Source organism: Nerophis ophidion, linkage group LG04 (genome assembly GCF_033978795.1).
Source record: "Nerophis ophidion isolate RoL-2023_Sa linkage group LG04, RoL_Noph_v1.0, whole genome shotgun sequence".
Classification (NCBI taxonomy): domain Eukaryota; kingdom Metazoa; phylum Chordata; class Actinopteri; order Syngnathiformes; family Syngnathidae; genus Nerophis; species Nerophis ophidion.
The window spans coordinates 8860415-8879112 of NC_084614.1; the positions used below are offsets into that span (position 1 = coordinate 8860415).

An 18698-nucleotide genomic window follows, 5' to 3' on the forward strand; every position below is an offset into this window, starting at 1 on the left:
TATTGGGAAAAAACCCTATTAATAATATCATCAAAGCTTGATGACTATACCACAGGTATAATACTCCAGTCACAGCCTAAAGTATTGATAGATTGAAACTTTAGTTGACAGCGCTCTCTAGAGGGAAAATTGAGCCACGCATTATAACTGCTTCCTGGAAACAAGAAACATTCGTCTCAATAGAGAATGTTAGACATTTATTTCAACTTTTCAATAACAATACAAACAATTTCATCTGGAACTATTCTTTCATCACTTTCTTAACTCTACTCCAACTTGTCAAGCAACTGTCGAATATCCTCTTGTCCACGGTAAATTCTCTTCAACCCTCTTGGAAAATATCGGCAGGAAGACAGATTGAGGTATTTGAGTGCCGTCGTTTGGTCGATGAGCAGTCTGCAATCAGGAGAGAGGATGATCGAACTAGCGCAGTGCTACTTCGGGATAAACGTTGAAATGGTTGTCTGGCGTAGCTCGTACCTCGTAAAACTCCACATTAAGAGAGCGGACTTCTAAATTTCTCCCTTAAGCTTCTTCTCTCTCCAACATACCATACCATTGGGAGTTTAACATTACTTTAAAGGCCTACTGAAATGAGATGTTCTATTTAAACAGGGACAGCATGTCTATTCTATGTGTCATACTTGATCATTTCGCCATATTGCCATATTTTTGCTGAAAGGATTTAGTAGAGAACATCCACGATAAAGTTCGCAACTTTAGGTGTTGATAAAAAAGCCTTGCCTGTACCGGAAGTAGCAGACGATGTGCGCGTGACGTCACGGGTTGTGAAGCTCCTCACATCTGAACATAGTTTACAATCATGGCCACCAGCAGCAAGAGCTATTCGGACCGAGAAAGCGACGATTTACCCATTAATTTGAGCGAGGATGAAAGATTCGTGGATGAGGAAAGTGAGAGTGAAGGACTAAAAAAAGACTATACAGTCGGAGCGATTCAGATGTTATTAGACAAACTTACAAGGATAATTCTGGAAAATCCTTTATCTGCTTATTGTGTTACTAGTGTTTTAGTGAGATTATATGGTTGTACCTCTACAACCTTTCTTCAGCACCAGTCGCCGGGTGGTGGCGATGCCCATCTCTGCCCTTCGCAGGGGACCCTCTTCGAAACATGATCTTTCGAAATGATCGCCGCATAATACACTGTACTTTGTGTGTGTGTGGTCCAATGCAACCGTGTTCACTTGACCGCTCTGTTCCATAGTAAAGCTTCACCGTCATCTTTCGGGAATGTAAACAAAGAAACACCGGCTGTGTTTGTGTTGCTAAAGGCGGCCACCCACAGCTTTCTTCTTTGACGTCTCCATTATTCATTGAACACATTGCAAAAGATTCAGCAACACAGATAATACTGTGGAATTATGCGATAAAAACAGACGACTTATAGCTGGGAACGGTGATGGAACAAGATGTCCTCTAGAATGTGTGACGTCACGTGCACGCGTCATCATACCGCGATGTTTTAGCATGATATTCCCGCCAAAATTTAAAATTGGAATTTAGTAAACTAAAGCGGCCGTATTGGCATGTGTTGCAATGTTAATATTTCATCATTGATATATAAACTATCAGACTGCGTGGTCGTTAGTAGTGGCTTTCAGTAGGCCTTTAAACAAGTTGATAAACTTATTCTGGTGTTACCATTTAGTGGTCACTTGTACGGAATATGTACTGAATTGTGCAATCTACTAACAAAAGTTTCAATCAATCAAAATACTGTCACTTCAAGCACTGATCGACAAGAACGAAGAAAAAGCGCTCCCCCGGTACCTGATGGCAGCCGGCGAGATCCTGGTCCCGCTCAGGTTGAGCGAACGCAGAGTGCCGGCATCGGGGGCCTGAGCAAGGTGGCACACGGCAGCTTCCAGGTCCTCTTTCGAGAAAAGCTGATTGGCCACGTCCAGCTCTTGCAGCGTCTGGTTCCACTTCTGCGTTACCATGTGGAGGCCTTTCTTCAGCAAGGACGAGCCGGCGTGGCTGCTGAAATATTGTCCCCAGAACAGACACTCCAGCTCTACAGGGCACAGAGTAAGCATAACTTATTTGAAATGAACAGGTTCCAGATTTGCAGCGGGAAATACATTCCTAAAACGTAAAATGTTTGTTAATATGCTAGTCCAGGGATGTCCAAAGACTTTTGCAACAGCGTTCGACTGATATGTTTTTTCAGGGCCGATCGGATTTTTGGATGAAAGTGTGGCCGGTAAGGTAGGGACTGCATGACTAATGTGAGCACCCACTTGCTGTGATGGCATGGAGACACTCAAGCTAGGGATGCTAATGCTAGCAGAGCTACCAACTGGCGAGACAAGGAAACTAATTTGAAAGACTTCCAGCCCAACTTAGCGAGGCGATCACAGCAGCTACTACACTGTTCATTGTGCTAAAGATGAAGACCTCGCTCAGCAGTAACCAGCAGAATGGCACGTTGAAAAGTATTTGACCTTTCACTTTTTGACTTTGTGGCACATAATTGTATCTTTATTTTTCTCTGTATTTCATTGTTCCTACCTGAGCAAACAACAGTAAAAACCTGGTATCTTAAAAATAGTAAATAATATTATTGTATGTCCATAAAATGTATCTGCTGGTGTACCGTATTTCCTTTAATTGCCGCCGGGGCGCTTATTAATTTACAACCTCTTCTCCCTCCGGCGTTTACCAAAGGCATGCGGTAAAATTTAGGCCTGCGCTTTTAAATTTGAGTGTGATGTAAGGATACCATCATAAAAAGCACATTTAATAAAAAATAAAAAAAATGTTATTATGGTCTTACCTTTACTTATAAATGAAGTCCATGCGCAGCTCCTTCTGATCAAAAGCATCGATAACTTGTTTATAAAAGTCTTCCTTATCTTTTTTCAGTTTTAAGTCTCTCAGTCTCGATGGAGATCTTCCTTTATTACCTCCTGTTTCGATTGAAAGTCCAGTTTAGAAAACTGTTTTATTTTAGATATGTGATCCTCCATGTTAAAAGTGCAAGCGAGAGGAAAAAATAAACCATCTTGTTGCCACTTCTTCTGAAGCCGAGTAGTCGCAAGAAGGATCACTAGTGCCCTCTACCACCAGGAGGCGGGAGTCATTTAATGACTCATATTTGACACACGCAGCTACGGTATATTAATAAAACATAGCTGCTTACTGTTCTTTTTAGCATATTCCATAGCTTGGACCTTAAATCCTACTGAATAGCTCTTAATCTTCTTCCCTTAATGTGATTTCGAATTATTGAAATTAGCCTCCTCCCTTTTGAAAATGATGACAGGTGAAGTGTCACTCGTGACGTGACGAGTTTGACCCGGCGGAAATTCTAGGCATATGCTAATTATTTGGCGAAACGAGTTTGACCCGGCGGAAATTCTAGACATGGGCTAATAAAAATTATATTTTGCAAAACGAGTTTGTTAATCCTGAGCCGGCGGTAATGCTAAGCACGCGCTAATTATTTTGCGAAACGAGTTTGACCCGGCAGTAATTCTAGGCAGGCGCATACTAAATACCTGGCGGCAATTCAAGGAAATACGGTAGTTCTGTTGTAGTTGTACAAAAAAAAAAGCTAAATAGCTAAATTTAAGACACTATAGGACAAATCTGACACCCACTGTTGACAAATTTCCCTAACACATGAACAGTTTCGGAACCTGGTGAGGGACTTTGTTGTCTGGTGCCACATGAACGTCTTGCAGCTCAATCCGTCAAAGACCAAGGAGCTGGTCATTGACTTTGGGAGGTCGAGTCCACGGTCACAACCTATTGTGATCGAGGGAGTTGAGGTACAGACCGTGGACTCATTCAAGTACCTCGGGGTTTGGGTGGACAATAAGCTGGACTGGACTGTCAACACGGACCACCAGTACAAGAAAGGACAGAGCAGGCTGTGGATGTACTACCAGTCTGTGGTTGCCAGTGTTCTGTTCTACATGGTAGTGTGCTGGGGGGGCAGTACATCTAAGAAGGACAGCTCCAGACTTGAGAAACTGATCAGGCGGGCCGGTTCTACAATCGGAATGAAACTGGACTCACTGGTGACGGTAGCAGAGAAGAGGACTGTGGACAAACTAGTGAGCATCCTGGATGATGCCAGTCACCCTCTGCATAGCGTTATCAGTAGCCAGAGGAGCCTGTTCAGTGCTAGACTGCTTCATCCCAAGTGCAGGACTAATAGACTCAAAAACTCCTTTGTCTCACACGCCATTAGACTGTACAACTCCTCTCTGGGACGGGGGACGGGGGGTACTAGGATGACAGGGGATGCAAAACATTAACAGTGCAATACGTTTTCATAACATGGTCACTACTGCCTACTTTGTCTTGTTATATTCTTATTTTACTGTTATAATGTTATTCCCATTGTTTTTATTCTTTTTGTAATATTTCTCTATTTTGTTTCCTTTTAAACCCCCATTATTTACTTTTTACTTTTTTTAAATTGATCTCAACTCTGTACACTGCTGCTGGAATTTTAATTTTCCTGAAGGAACTCTCCTGAAGGAATCAATAAAGTACTATCTATCTATCTATCTATCTATCTATCTATAATAAAACATTGGGTGAAAAATGCTGATCACCGGTCCATCTTTAGTCTGCAACCTGCGTGAATCTGGCTCGCATTATCATTGCTAACATTCAAATACCACTGCCATCTGTGCAAAGTTTCATTCTAAAAGACATTTTCTGGCCAGTGATGTCACCCAGACCCGCCGCCCCCGACTGAGATTGTCCCCAAACGCTTTTGTGCCGCCAGAAAACCCTTGTAGTTACCGTCGCAGGGTAACGCGGCGAGACCGGCCGGGGTGATTCGCCAGCAGCCCCGCAGATCCAGCACCCGAAGCCGTGGGGAGCCAAACAGAATTTCCCACAAGTCTTTGTCGTTCAAGTAGGAGTACGACGTGGTGGCGATACAGAGCTCCTCCAGTAAAGGGAAGCCCAATGAGACTTCGGCGCTGGTACGCATGGTCTTGTGCAGAGGTCGGATGTTCAGCATCCGGAAAATCTGATGTCAAGTACAATGTTTTTTCCACAGATGCATATGCTGCTGATATATATTTCACCTTACCTTAAGGCCGGGGCATGCCGCTTGCAGCGCCTGGATGCAAATGGGAAGCTCGCCATCTTTGCTGTCCAGCTTTGTGTTGATCTCCAACAGCTCCAGACCAGGACAGCATCCCCTCTAAAAATGACAAACCGGTTAAGTTTTCCTCCCGCCACGCACGCTAATACAGTGGGGCAAAAAAGTATTTAGTCAGCCAGCGATTGTGCAAGTTCTCCCACTTAAAATGATGACAGAGGTCTGTAATTTTCATCATAGGTACACTTCAACTGTGAGAGACAGAATGTGAAAAAAAAAATCCAGGAATTTTAAATAATTTATTTGTAAATTATGGTGGACAATAAGTATTTGGTCAACCATTCAAAGCTCTCACTGATGGAAGGAGGTTTTGGCTCAAAAATCTCACGATACATGGCCCCATTCATTCTTTCCTTAACACGGATCAATTGTCCTGTCCCCTTAGCACAGGGGTCGGGAACCTTTTCGGCTAAGAGCCAAGAAGCCATATATTTTAAAATGTATTTCTCTAAGAGCCATATAATATTTTTTTTAACACTGAACACAACTAAACGCGTGCATTTTTAAGTAAGACCAACATTTCCAGAGTATAATAGGTCTCTTATTCTTTGTAATAACATTGTTATTCTGAAGCAAACTGTCGAGTGGGTGTGGCCTGCGGGCCCGCAGCAAAGCGGGATGTTGCCAGGACCGGCCTCGAAATCAGCGACAGGTGCGTGCGTAGAAGGCCCACCTGGGCCTTTTTATCTAATCACCTGTCGCTCTGTTATAAGCAGCAGCCAGGAGGAGAGACAGGGTTGGGGCTGGAGCCAGAGCGCAAGTGAGGACGAAAGAGAAAAAGACAATTGCTGGAAAGCAACTGAGAGACTAATTGAAAAAAACAACAATATTTTACCCTAAAACAGGCTATCATGTCAGTGCTTGGTGGTCTGAAGAACCCCCAGGAGAGCAAGCCCAACACTAACCAATTATAAATAAATTACTTCTTACCATTAACGCAACTTCTTGAACATAAAGATGCATGAGAATGTTTGATATTTTGAATGTTATTTTTAACACTATGATTACAAGTGGAATTATTCTTTACTTATCTTGTTAAGCAATGTCAGCTCAGATTTATCTGAGAGCCAGGTGAAGTCATCAAAAGAGCCACATCTGGCTCTAGAGCCGTAGGTTCCCTACCCCTGCCTTAGCAGAAAAACATCCCCAAAGCATGATGTTTCCACCCCCAATGCTTCACAGTAGGTGTGGTGTTCTTGGGATGCAACTCAGTATTCTTCTTCCTCCAAACACCGCGAGTTGAGTTTATACCAAAAAGTTATATTTTGGTTTCATCTGACCACATGACATTCTCCCAATCCTCTGCTGTATCATCCATGTATCCATTTTGGTATAAACTCAACTCGTGGTGTTTGGAGGAAGAAGAATACTGAGTTGCATCCCAAGAACACCAGACCTACTGTGAAGCATGGGGGTGGAAACATCATGCTTTGGGGCTGTTTTTCTGCTAAGGGGACAGGACGATTGATCCGTGTTAAGGAAAGAATGAATGGGGCCATGTATCGTGAGATTTTGAGCCAAAACCTCCTTCCATCAGTGAGAGCTTTGAATGGTTGACCAAATACTTATTTTCCACCATAATTTACAAATAAATTATTTAAAATTCCTACAATGTGAATTCTGGGATTTTTTTTTCACATTCTGTCTCTCACAGTTGAAGTGTACCTATGATGAAAATTACAGACCTCTGTCATCATTTTAAGTGGGAGAACTTGCACAATCGGTGGCTGACTAAATACTTTTTTGCCCCACTGTATGTGAGAAGTGTGTCCCTACAGAGATAGCAGGCAGCAGTCGGTCGTATCTCAGACCGCGAGTGAACCAAATCTCTCTGATCTGACCCCCGTGGCTCTCCAGGTAGCTCAGCAGACCCTCGACCTGAAACTGCACCACAGAAAATGACTCTCAAAGAAGCGCTGTTACAACGGGTGGCGAACAAGAACTTGCCTCTGTGTGCTGGAGGTTTAAGCTCCGCAGGGAGCGGCTGTGCAGGCCGAGGCTCTGGAAGGCCTCCTTGGTCAGGCCCGAGCAGTGGGAGAGTGTGAGGGCGCCAAGGTGCGGGCAGAACTTGGACACCACCTGTCGCAAACAAGTTGAAGTATTATTCTGAAACTGATTCTGTCGCTCATCAGGCGATAATGCAGACCGGAAAGCTTTGAAAAGAACATCGGGCTTTTTTTTGTGCAGTTTTTCAGAGTTTGTGAGCATCTCAACAAGGGTTATCCAAAATATCGATACTTTGACACCATTCAATACCAACACATAGGGCAGGGCGATAAAATTATACCAACGTCTATCACGATAAGACACTTAAAGGCCTACTGAAATGAGATGTTCTTATTTAAACGGGGATAGCAGGTCCATTCTATGTGTCATACTTGATCATTTCGCGATATTGCCATATTTTTGCTGAAAGGATTTAGTAGAGAACATCCACGATAAAGTTTGCAACTTTTGGTCGCTAATAAAAAAGCCTTGCCTGTACTTGAAGTAGCAGACGATGTGCGCGTGGCGTCACGGGTTGTGGAGCTCCTCACATCTGCTCATTGATTACAATCGTAGCCACCAGCAGCTAGAGCGATTCGGACCGAGAAAGCGTCAATTTCCCCATTAATTCGAACGAGAATGAAAGATTTGTGGATGAGGATAGTGAGAGTGAAGGACTAGAAAAAAAAAAAAAAGGCTAGGGCAGTGGGAGCGATTTAGATGTTATTAGACACATTTACTAGGATCATTCTGGAAAATCCCTTATCTGCTTATTGTGTTACTAGTGTTTTAGTGAGATTATATAGTACCTGAAAGTCGGTGGGGTGTGGCCACGGGTGTGGTGACCGCCAGTGTCTCTGAGGGAAGCAACGTTTCTCAACGAGGCGAAGCAAAGGCAGCTTTTTTCCCCCCTTCTCCACGGTGGAAGCAGTCCACGTTCGGGGGCGGCCGGTCGGAGGAGGCAAGACAGTTCGCAGCTGCCTCTTTGACAGGTGCACGAGGAACGACGCAAGCTGCGCTCATGTCTAGGGTAAGAGCCGACATAATTACCACAATTTTCTCACCGAACCCTGCCGGTTGACATGTGGTCGGGAACCATGTTCGCTTGACCGCTCTGTTCCATAGTAAAGCTTCACCTTCGGGAATGTAAACAAGGAAACACCGGCTGTGTTTGTGTTCCTAAAGGCAGCTGCAATACACCGCTTCTCACCTACATCATTCTTCTTTGATGTCTCTATTAATAATTGAACAAATTGCAAAAGATTCAGCAACACAGATGTCCAGAATACGGTGTGATTATGCGATTAAAGCAGACGACTTATAACTTGGATCGGGCTGGAAAAAAATGTCCGCAACAACCGGTGACATCAAACCGCAACGTATTCAACAGGACACTTCGCGGGAAATTTAAAATTGCAATTTAGTAAACTAAAAAGGCCGTATTGGCATGTGTTGCAATGTTAATATTTCATCATTGATATATAAACTATCAGACTGCGTGGTCGGTAGTAGTGGCTTTCAGTAGGCCTTTAATCGATATCAATAAAAAAGGTGTTCGATTCAATGTTCGATCATGGTGTGAAAGTTGCGAAGCAAGGTCGGTTGCATGAACAAAGACACTCGCTCTCTGGTTAACTGGGCAACAAAGGAAGTGATTGCAGATACGCTAAAAGCCAATCAGGCAACAGTAACAACTATCGAGTTTGGTGGTCTGGCGGTTGATTCTTTGCATGGACTGAGAAGAGAACGTTGTGGATCAAAGAGAAAAAGTCACCTGGACAGCGTGGCAGTTTTTTGAAGTATTACAAAGGTGGTCTCGGTGACTTACGTCTACTGCGTAGTCGACAGTCATCGTCCAGTGGTGGAGGGAGAACTCTCGTAGTTGTGAGAATCTTAAGAAAACAAATATTTATACTGCTCTTTCAAGCACCAAAGCCTCTCCTACCTGTTCTGCGCCAGCCAGTCCATGGTGTTTTTGATTGCGTTCTCGGTTTTCGGAGACCGGGAGACCCTCGGCGCGATCCAGCAGTGACCGACCGAGACCTTTTGCCATAGGCCCGGGCCGGAGGCGGCGACGTTCCACAGGCGACAGACTCTCCCCGCCCTACGTGGCCAACAAACGATGACCGTGAGAGAGCGGGATGACATTGTTTATGTCGCCAGAGTGGAAAATGAAAACTACCTGCACAGAAATGGCACGGCGCCATCTTGGGCGACCACCATCTTAAAAATATTGATCAGCACCTCCTCGGGAAGACTTTGACCCCATCGGTGGTCACTCGGGGCCTTTGGCACAAACTCAGATGTCTCGTCTTTCAAAGGACTTTTTGGCTTGTTTCTCTTTTTGCTTTTGTTCTCGGAGTCCCAGGCAGAGCCAAAATACTCAGAGGTGTTGTTGGATATCACGAAGAGCATGTCCTCACCCTCCTGGACAGTGTAGTTGGGAAAACAATTCGCCCTTTTCTGTCTTTTAACCTTTCGAGGCACTTTTGACTTTCTCTTCGAAGATGCTTTTTTCTGCGACTGTTCTCCTTTTTCTTCCCGGCCGGACGTGTTCGACGTGGACGTATCCGCGTCCTTGGCGCCATCGCTGTGGGCGGAAGGCGCCCCATCACTGGAGGCCATCAGAATCTTCTCTCTATCACTAACTTGCGATCTAAAAAAAAAGATTGAGTGGGATATTAGTCTGCTTGTGATGACTTTTCAATAGCAAGTGCATTCAAGAGGAAGTACCATATTTTCAGAACCATAGTGCGCGGGTCTACTCAGGTCTATTTTCATTCAAAAGGCGTATTAAAGTAAGACTTTCTTGTGGTCTACATAACATGTGATGGTAGTTCTTTGGTCAAAATGTTGCATGGATGATGTTTTACACATCTTCAAGTTGCTTTCTAACAGTCGCTTCTGGATGCGCCGTTCTTTGGGCGGTCTTATTCACGTAGTTCACCTTCGGCAGCATCTTCTCCCCGTCATTTTTGTTGTAGCGGTGTAGCGTGCAAGGATGGGAGTGGAAGAAGTGTCAAAATATGGAACTAACTGTTTTAATGACATTCAGACTTTACTTCAATCAATAACGGAGCAGCATCTCCTCATCCGGAAATGACAACAATGTGTCCCGTGAAAAACCGTCCGACTGGAACTCTCTTAATAACTAAAGTTCCTTGGGTAAATTATGTAAACCAGGGGTCACCAACGCGGTGCCCGCGGGCACCAGGTAGCCTGCAAGGACCAGATGAGTCGCCCGCTGGTCTGTTCTAAAAATAGCTCAAATAGCAGCACTTACCAGTGAACTGCCTCTATTTTTTAAATTGTATTTATTTACTAGCAAGCTGGTCTCGCTTTGCTCGACATTTTTAATTCTAAGAGAGACAAAACGTAAATAGAATTTGAAAATCCAAGAAAATATTTTAAAGACTCGGTCTTCACTTGTGTAAATAAATTCATTTATTTTTTTTACTTTGCTTCTTATAACTTTCAGAAAGACAATTTCAGAGAAAAAATACAACCTTAAAAATGATTTTAGGATTTTTAAACACATATACCTTTTTACCTTTTAAATTCCTTCCTCTTCTTTCCAGACAATTTAAATCAATGTTCAAGTAAATTTTTTTTTTTTATTGTAAAGAATAATAAATACATTTTAATTTAATTTTTCATTTTAGCTTCTGTTTTTTCGACGAAGAATATTTGTGAATTATTTCTTCAAATTTATGATAATATTCAAAAACATTATTTTGGCAAATCTAGAAAATCTGTAGAATCAAATTTAAATTTTATTTCAAAGTCTTTTGAATGTCTTTTAAAATTTTTGTCCTGGAAAATCTAGACGAAATAAGGATTTGTCTTTGTTAGAAATATAGCTTGGTCCAATTTGTTATACATTCTAACAAAATGCAGTTTGGATTTTAACCTATTTAAAACATGTCATCAAAAATATATATTTATTGTGAGAAATCATTAAGATGATCAGTGTTTCCACAAAGATAAATATAATTAATTATTAGTAATAACATAGAGTTAAAAGGAAATTGAGCATATTGACTATTTCTGTCAATCTATTTAAGTGTGTATCAAACTGGTAGCCCTTCGCATTAATCGGTACCCAAGAAGTAGCTCTTGCTTTCAAAAAGGTTGGTGACCCCTGATGTAAACTCACTAAACCGGTATGTTTTAGCGCTTTCATGGCGAGTTTACTGACAGATATAAGTACGCTACTTTATATTACAAATGGCAACAGCGGAGGATGAATGCACCATAACAAGAAGATAGAGAAAAAGAAGAAGCTTATGACTACGGGGTCAACACGGACTACAAAAGCGGACTTGCGCAAATATTCAGGACTTATGCAGATTCCAAATACAGATCAGCAGGTACCAGAAAGTAAGAAAAGTTACTTTTGCATAATACTGCAAAGCAAAACGCCAGATAATATGCCTTACCTTATACACACACCATAATAATACTCCTACGTTGAAGCAATGTACAATCCATCAAGCGGTGTGGCTTCATAGCTTACCAAAGCCCGACTAAAACATTTTGATACATTTTTGAGCGCCGTGTATAATACCGGTATTCTATATTCTCTTATATGAAACATATACCATTTTTGTGATGTTTACTTGAGTCATAGTGCAGTCTGCACGTACATCTTATGTGTTACTGCCATCTACTGGTCAAACTTATCATTTCACCATGTACCAAATAAAATAGCTTCGAGGTCAGTAAGCACAATCAAAATGAGTCCGTACATTAGGCGCACCGGGTTATACGGCGCACAGTCGAGTTGTGAGGAAATGAAAGGATTTTGAGTGCGCCTTATAGTCCGAAAAATACGGTACTAATAGGATTGGTGGAAAAGAAGGAAATTGATTTTATAGGATGGTTGCATATGACGTCCCATCCGTTTTTCTTCTCGGCGGCTTAATCGACACGATGGTCAAGCAGCTTGTGAGAGTGAGTGTAGAGTTTGAGCAGAAAATGTCGTATTACTGCTCCGTTCCTGGGTCTTCTAGTCGTTCAAATAGAGAGATAGAAAAGAGCTTCCATGGAGTGAAAAAAGGAAATTACTCTTAAAAGTATCACTTTCATCATCTTGTGGAAAACAATCGGACCTTGCTTGTGTCTGCAGTGATCACTTTGTAAAATGAATATCACTTTCATCATCTTGCGGAAAACAATCGGACCTTGCTCGTGTCTGCAGTGATCACTTTGTAAAAGGAATATCACTTTCATCACCTTGTGGAAAACAATCGGACCATGCTCGTGTCTGCAGTGATCACTTTGTAAAATGTTTGTTCAATTTGTTGTCACACAGATAAACACGCGTTTTTGCATTTTGGATGAACACGAATTGGATTTTTGTGTTCATCTGTAAAAATAAAAATTCATGAAAGGAAAACAGAACAAAATCTAATTTTATGGCATTATTTTTATGTAAATCAACCCCCTTTTTGTTTGTTATTAAATCTGCCAAAAATAGCAAAAAATTGAAAAACGGCCCTAACTTTGTTTTTTGATTTGCGTTTCAGAATTGGAAATAGAATGAACGGAAGATACACGGACCATTTTAGCCTTTCCTTTGCATGTTGCATGTTTTTAGCATAATGCTAACAAAAAGTGTCATTAAATAGATGTCCAACTTTTGTTTCCGAAAAGAAAATAGAAAAAAATGGCCCGAAATTACTTTTTTGATTTGCATTTTAAGAATTGGAAATAGAATGAACGGAAGGTACCCGGACTGTACGACCTGAGTGAAGTTGGCCCGTAATATTTTTTGTTTTTAAGTGATTTTAAAATGCATTTTCTGAGACCTTGTCCAAATCTCCCCAAACGTGTTACATTTATTCGTAAAACGTTTTTAAACTATTATAGTTTTTATGTTATGGTAATAAATAATACAACTTTATTAACGTTACAACTATAATTGTTAGACCAAGTGTTAAGAGCACCACTTCATTAAAATACAGTATTTAATTTTCCTACATTTAACACAGTGTTACTGTTCAAACTGTGTGTAATGTTACGTATGCCCAAAAGATTAAATAACCTTGTTAAAATAAAATCTCTGACTTGTCTTTCATGAATAAGATAATAGGTAGTTGCAGTGCAGATACAGAAAGTCCACAGAAAATAGGAAAAGAGGGGAACATCAAAGAACAAAAAAGACATAAAAGACAAGAGCACAGAGCGACTGCTACCAGCAGCTCAAAGTAAAACACAACGGAAAAAACCAAAACATGAGCAATAAACAACCCATATATAACATATCAAACAGATGTGCCAGAGTCTTAAATACAACATAAAATCATTCAAATGTATCAGAAATTCATTAACACTGGAGGCAGCTCAAACTTATTTTAATACAACGATTATGTCGGATTTTTATTATTGTATAACACGTTGGTCGCAGGCAAGCAAATTGACACTGAGCCCATTGGAAACTTTACACAAACAATCGCTCAAAATCCTTGACCGAAAACCACAACACTGTTTAGTTCTCCAAAAATATAGATTGTTAAACTTAGCTAACATTCAAAGATTGGCATCAATCAATCAATCAATCAATGTTTACTTATATAGCCCTAAATCACTAGTGTCTCAAAGGGCTGCACAAACCACCACGACATCCTCGGTAGGCCCACATAAGGGCAAGGAAAACTCACACCCAGTGGGACATCGGTGACAATAATGACCCAGTGACAATGATGACAATCAAATCCTAAATAACACTGCTCCAGCGCCACTTAAGCACTTTGTCCAGTTTACATCTGCTGTGACAACTAGGAACACATAAGCCTCCACCAGGGGGCAGTGTAGCATACCCAGATGCGAAACATCTTTTGCACAATCAGCCTTGTCATTTAAGCCATAAAGGAATGGAACCAACTCACAACAAACTTGAAAAGTCTAACAGATTAATTGATTGAAACTTTTATTAATAAATTGCACAGTACAGTACATATTCCGTACAATTGACCACTAAATGGTAACACCCGAATAAGTTTTTCAACTTGTTTAAGTCGGGGTCCACGTTAATCAATTCATGGATTCACAGATGACTCTTCATTTAAATTGAAGTCAAAAAGTGGCTTTGGAGCAATCAAAGCTGCTCACACGGTCACTAAGGTGGCCACTATGTTTGACAGATCAACTTAATATGTATTATATTTATGCATGACAGCATTTTTGTTGTAAATTGTGAGGTGTGTGTGTTAAAATCATGGTTGTTTCTATAAATGATGACAGATGTGAACAAGATGATGTATTGTCTTTGTGTAATGATGTAAATGAGGTGTGGTTGTATTGTATATTAAGTATGTGTCCATGGAAGGGCATTTTATGACTTTTCTTAATTTGATTACATGCTGTGGTATGGTTTTTTTGTCATATTTTTAGTGCATGATTTTTGTATCCCTTTAATTTAGGTAGTCAGGGACTGCAGATGGAACTGAGTTACTTAGCTATAATCTGGTACAGAACATATCTGTCTTTGAGCTTAATGTTTCCGTGCATTGTCCCTGTTATGATCCGCTGCCCCGATCAAATTATGTTCAGGTTTTGAATCTTTTACTGTGACGATGACGTGGCATCGTGATGCGGGTTCCTTCTCCCTTGATGCAGTCGGGCTCGGACACAGCGTGAAGGTAAGAAAGAATTATTTATTTAAAAAAATAAATCAGACCAAGAAAAGAAAAAACTTGCACAAGGCACAAAAGGTAAACAAAAAGAGCTAGCATGAGAGCTAGAAAAACAAAGGCATAGTGAGGAAGCTAGCAAGTACAAAGCTGGTTACCGCAGTCGGGAATCAAGGTAGTCACTGTTGTGCGAACACAAACTAGGAAGCCTGAACAAAGAAGGCAGGTTTGAAATCAAGGTGGTAATCACGAGGCAGGTGCGTGTCAAAACAAAGAAGCAGGTGAAACTAATAAGTAACTATGGTGACAAGATCAAACAAGGAAGTGCAACCAGGAACTAAGTCAAACATTAGCAGAACATAATACAAAAAAGATTCAAAACCTGAACATTGTCATGATTTGCTGCTCGGATCATGTCTTATTCTGGTTTTGGTTTTGTTTTATATCACATCTTGTTAGCCTTTGTCTTCCGTAGTTCCTGGTGGCACTTCCTGTTTTGATCTGTTGTCATAACTACGCATTTGTGTCACCTGACTTTTGTATTTGACGCGCACCTGCCTCCTAATTACTGTCCGTATTTAAGCCTGCCTTTTTCGTTTACTCTGTCTTGCATTCTAGTTTCTGTTCCATGCGACAGGTGACGACGCTGATTCCCGATTGTGGTAAAAGACTATTTTTGTTAGCTTCCACGCTATTCCTTTGTTTATTCCCTAGCTCAAATGCTAGCGCCTTTAGTTACTTCTAGCGCCCATGCTAGTTCTGTTTGTTGGTCTCTAGTGCCTTGTGCAAGTGTTTCTGTTCTTAGTTTGTTTTGTTAGTGTAAAAAAATCTTCATTGAGAAAAGAAACCCGCACCACGATGCCAGCTAACCGTCACAAACATAATATGATCCGGGCAGCGGATCATAAGTCACTTAAAAAAAAACTATAAATATAAATACATATAGCACATATTCACGCATAGGTAGACAACAACAACAACAAAAACACTATTTACTTAGGCCTACTACGCTACTGACTGTTATGTTAGTCATTATGGTAAGTTTTTAGACGACTAGCACAAGTTTGGGGTTATTTTAACAAGGTGGCGGGCTGGTTGTGAATAATAACCCATTAATAACATAGAAACAATACGTTGATAACATAACAAACTATTATTTAATTAAAATCAGCACAAACAAATGGGAAGTTTGGGGAGGTTTTGACAAGGTGGCGGGGCTGAATGACGTCACTAGTTAAAACATTTATTTTACAATAACTGAAACATAACCCAACTCACGCGTGGTATTTTGTGACCCTGAAGCTGTTGTGGTTGAATTTGACTGCCAGACCAAAGCGTTTAAGACCATTTAAGACAAAAAACGAGAACAATACGGAACCATTGACTTTTTCATAACACAATATGCATAAAAGCCTATAGTGCTGCAGCTAGGTGTTATCTTCGTAAGTTAACATGAGCGTACAATATAGAGACACTATCTTAAATTCCGACATGTAATACGACTACTCGACATATTTTTTAAAAGATAATATTTAAGTACTTTACCATCAATTGTTCGAGCGTTAGTGTGTTTTAATAAGAGCTGCCAGAGACGTTTGCGCATGCGCCAAAAGTCCGCCACTTCCGGTCTCTATTCGACGTTTAAACTATTTATTTTAAAAAGCTGAAATAAACGAAAATTAATTTAGCAGTGACAACGCTGCTCTCTTGTTGTTATTATAGTATAGTTTAGTATAATATATTACAGTAACACATAGACGTCTTATAAGTAGACGCTACTGTGACGCAAGAAGTTGAGCCGCCATCTTGAAGTGGTGATGAGGAGCCGGCGAGCAGCTTAAACTGACAGTTGACAGGTAGAAATAAAGATGGTGTTCAGCCTGTTCCTGCTCAAATGAGCAGAATTTTGAAAATAGGAATCGTGGGATTACTATTGACAGGTAAGATTTAACATCAACGTACTATTAGTGGTATTTTGTGAAAAGAATAGTACCACAGAGTTGAGAAGTATATAATCAATATATACTTCTCAATGAGGTATGTATATATATATATATATATATATATATATATATATATATATATATATATATATATACACACACAAACCCCGTTTCCATATGAGTTGGGAAATTGTGTTAGATGTAAAAATAATCGGAATACAATGCTTTGCAAATCCTTTTCAACCCATATTCAGTTGAATGCACTACAAAGACAACATATTTGATGTTCAAACTCATAAACTTAATTTTTCTTTGCAAATAATAATTAACTTAGAATTACATGGCTGCAACACGTGCCAAAGTAGTTGGGAAAGTGCATGTTCGCCACTGTGTTACATCACATTTTCTTTTAACAACACTCAATAAACGCTTAGGAACTGAGGAAACTAATTGTTGAAGCTATGAAAGTGGAATTCTTTACCATTCTTGCTTGATGTACAGCTTAAGTTGTTCAACAGTCTGGGGTCTTGTTGTCGTATTTTACACTTCATAATGCGCCACACATTTTCGATGGGAGACAGGTCTGGACTGCAGGCGGGCCAGGAAAGTACCCGCACTCTTTTACTACGAAGCCACGCTGTTGTAACATGTGGCTTGGCATTGTTTTGCTGAAATAAGCAGGGGCGTCCATGATAACGTTGCTTGGATGACAACATATGTTGCTCCAAAACCTGTATGTACCTTTCAGCATTAATGGTGCCTTCACAGATGTGTAAGTTACCCATGCCTTGGGCACTAATACACCCCCATACCATCACACATGCTGGCTTTTGAACTTTGCGCCTATAACAATCCCGATGGTTATTTTCCTCTTTGTTCCGGAGGACAGGACATCCACAGTTTCCAAATATGATTTGAAATGTGGACTCGTCAGAACACAAAACACTTTTCCTCTTTACATCAGTCCATCTTAAATGAGCTCAGGCCCAGCGAAGCCGGCGGCGTTCCTCTGTGTTGTTGATAAATGGCATTCGCTTTGCATAATACGGTTTTAACTTGCACTTACAGATGTAGCGACCAACTGTAGTTACTGACAGTGGTTTTATGAAGTGTTCCTGAGCCCATGTGGTGATATCCTTTACACACTGATGTCGGTTTTTGATGCAGTACCGCCTGAGGGATCAAAGGTCCGTAATATCATCGCTTACGTGCAGGGATTTCTCCGGATTCTCTGAACCTTTTGATGATTTTACGGACCGTAGATGGTAAAATCCCTAAATTCCTTGCAATAGCTCGTTGAGAAATGTTGTTCTAAAACTGTTCGACAATTTGCTTACAAATTGGTGACCCTCGCCCCATCCTTGTTTGTGAATTACTTAGCATTTCATGGAAGCTGTTTTTATACCCAATCATGGCACCCACCTATTCCAAATTAGCCTGCACACCTGTGGGATGTTCCAAACAAGTGTTTGATGAGCATTCCTCAACTTTATCAGTATTTATTGCCACCTTTCCCAACTTCTTTGTCACGTGTTGCTGGCATCAAATTTTAAAGTTAATGATTATTTGCAACAAAAAAAATGTTTATCAGTTTGGCCATTAAATATGTTGTCTTTGTAGCATATTCAACTGAATATGGGTTGAAAATGATTAGCAAATCATTGTATTCCGTTTATATTTACATCCATCACAATTTCCCAACTCATATGGAAACGGGGTTGGTGTATAGTTCTCTGCAAACCTATGAAATGTTCTATTTTGTCTTCATTATTTTGTCAGGTTTGGTTTACAAACTTTCAGCCCCCACCTGAAACAAAATTCACCAGCCGCCACTGATTATGATGCATTCTCATTTTAGACAAAGTATAAGACAATACTTTCTTAACAGTATAATTGTAACCAGGAATAAGTCTTCAAGTAACAATATTCAAATGCTAACATTTTTGGGTAAGACAGAATTTGGTTTTATTCTGAATGTAGCGAA

The 18698-nt window shown here is 40.6% G+C and overlaps 2 protein-coding genes across 4 annotated transcripts in view; one reads left to right on the forward strand and one right to left on the reverse strand.

Annotated features, from left to right (window-relative positions):
- LOC133550863 (epiplakin-like) overlaps nt 1-4587 on the forward strand; it is a 47542-nt gene extending 42955 nt beyond the window's left edge. The window contains exon 4 of the transcript XR_009806390.1: nt 1753-4587. The gene's annotated coding sequence lies outside the window, so the exon portion shown is untranslated. The remainder of the gene's footprint in view (nt 1-1752) is intronic.
- fbxl6 (F-box and leucine-rich repeat protein 6) lies at nt 183-16384 on the reverse strand. Of its 3 annotated transcripts, XM_061896974.1 has the most exons (11): nt 16317-16362; nt 9871-10096; nt 9320-9793; nt 9083-9241; nt 8966-9029; nt 7099-7230; nt 6928-7035; nt 5080-5193; nt 4785-5016; nt 1794-2037; nt 183-396 (listed from the first exon to the last, which is right to left on the reverse strand). In XM_061896974.1, exons 3-11 carry the CDS (start codon nt 9760-9762, stop codon nt 267-269), a joined length of 1626 nt encoding a protein of 541 aa, XP_061752958.1. In that variant the 5' UTR covers nt 9763-9793; nt 9871-10096; nt 16317-16362; the 3' UTR covers nt 183-266. The 3 variants fall into 3 exon arrangements, with proteins under 3 accessions (XP_061752958.1, XP_061752959.1, XP_061752960.1); XM_061896975.1 differs by lacking the exon at nt 9871-10096 and having other exon boundaries at nt 16317-16384; XM_061896976.1 differs by lacking the exons at nt 9871-10096; nt 16317-16362 and adding an exon at nt 11577-12560.
- Nucleotides 16385-18698: the final 2314 nt, after the last annotated feature.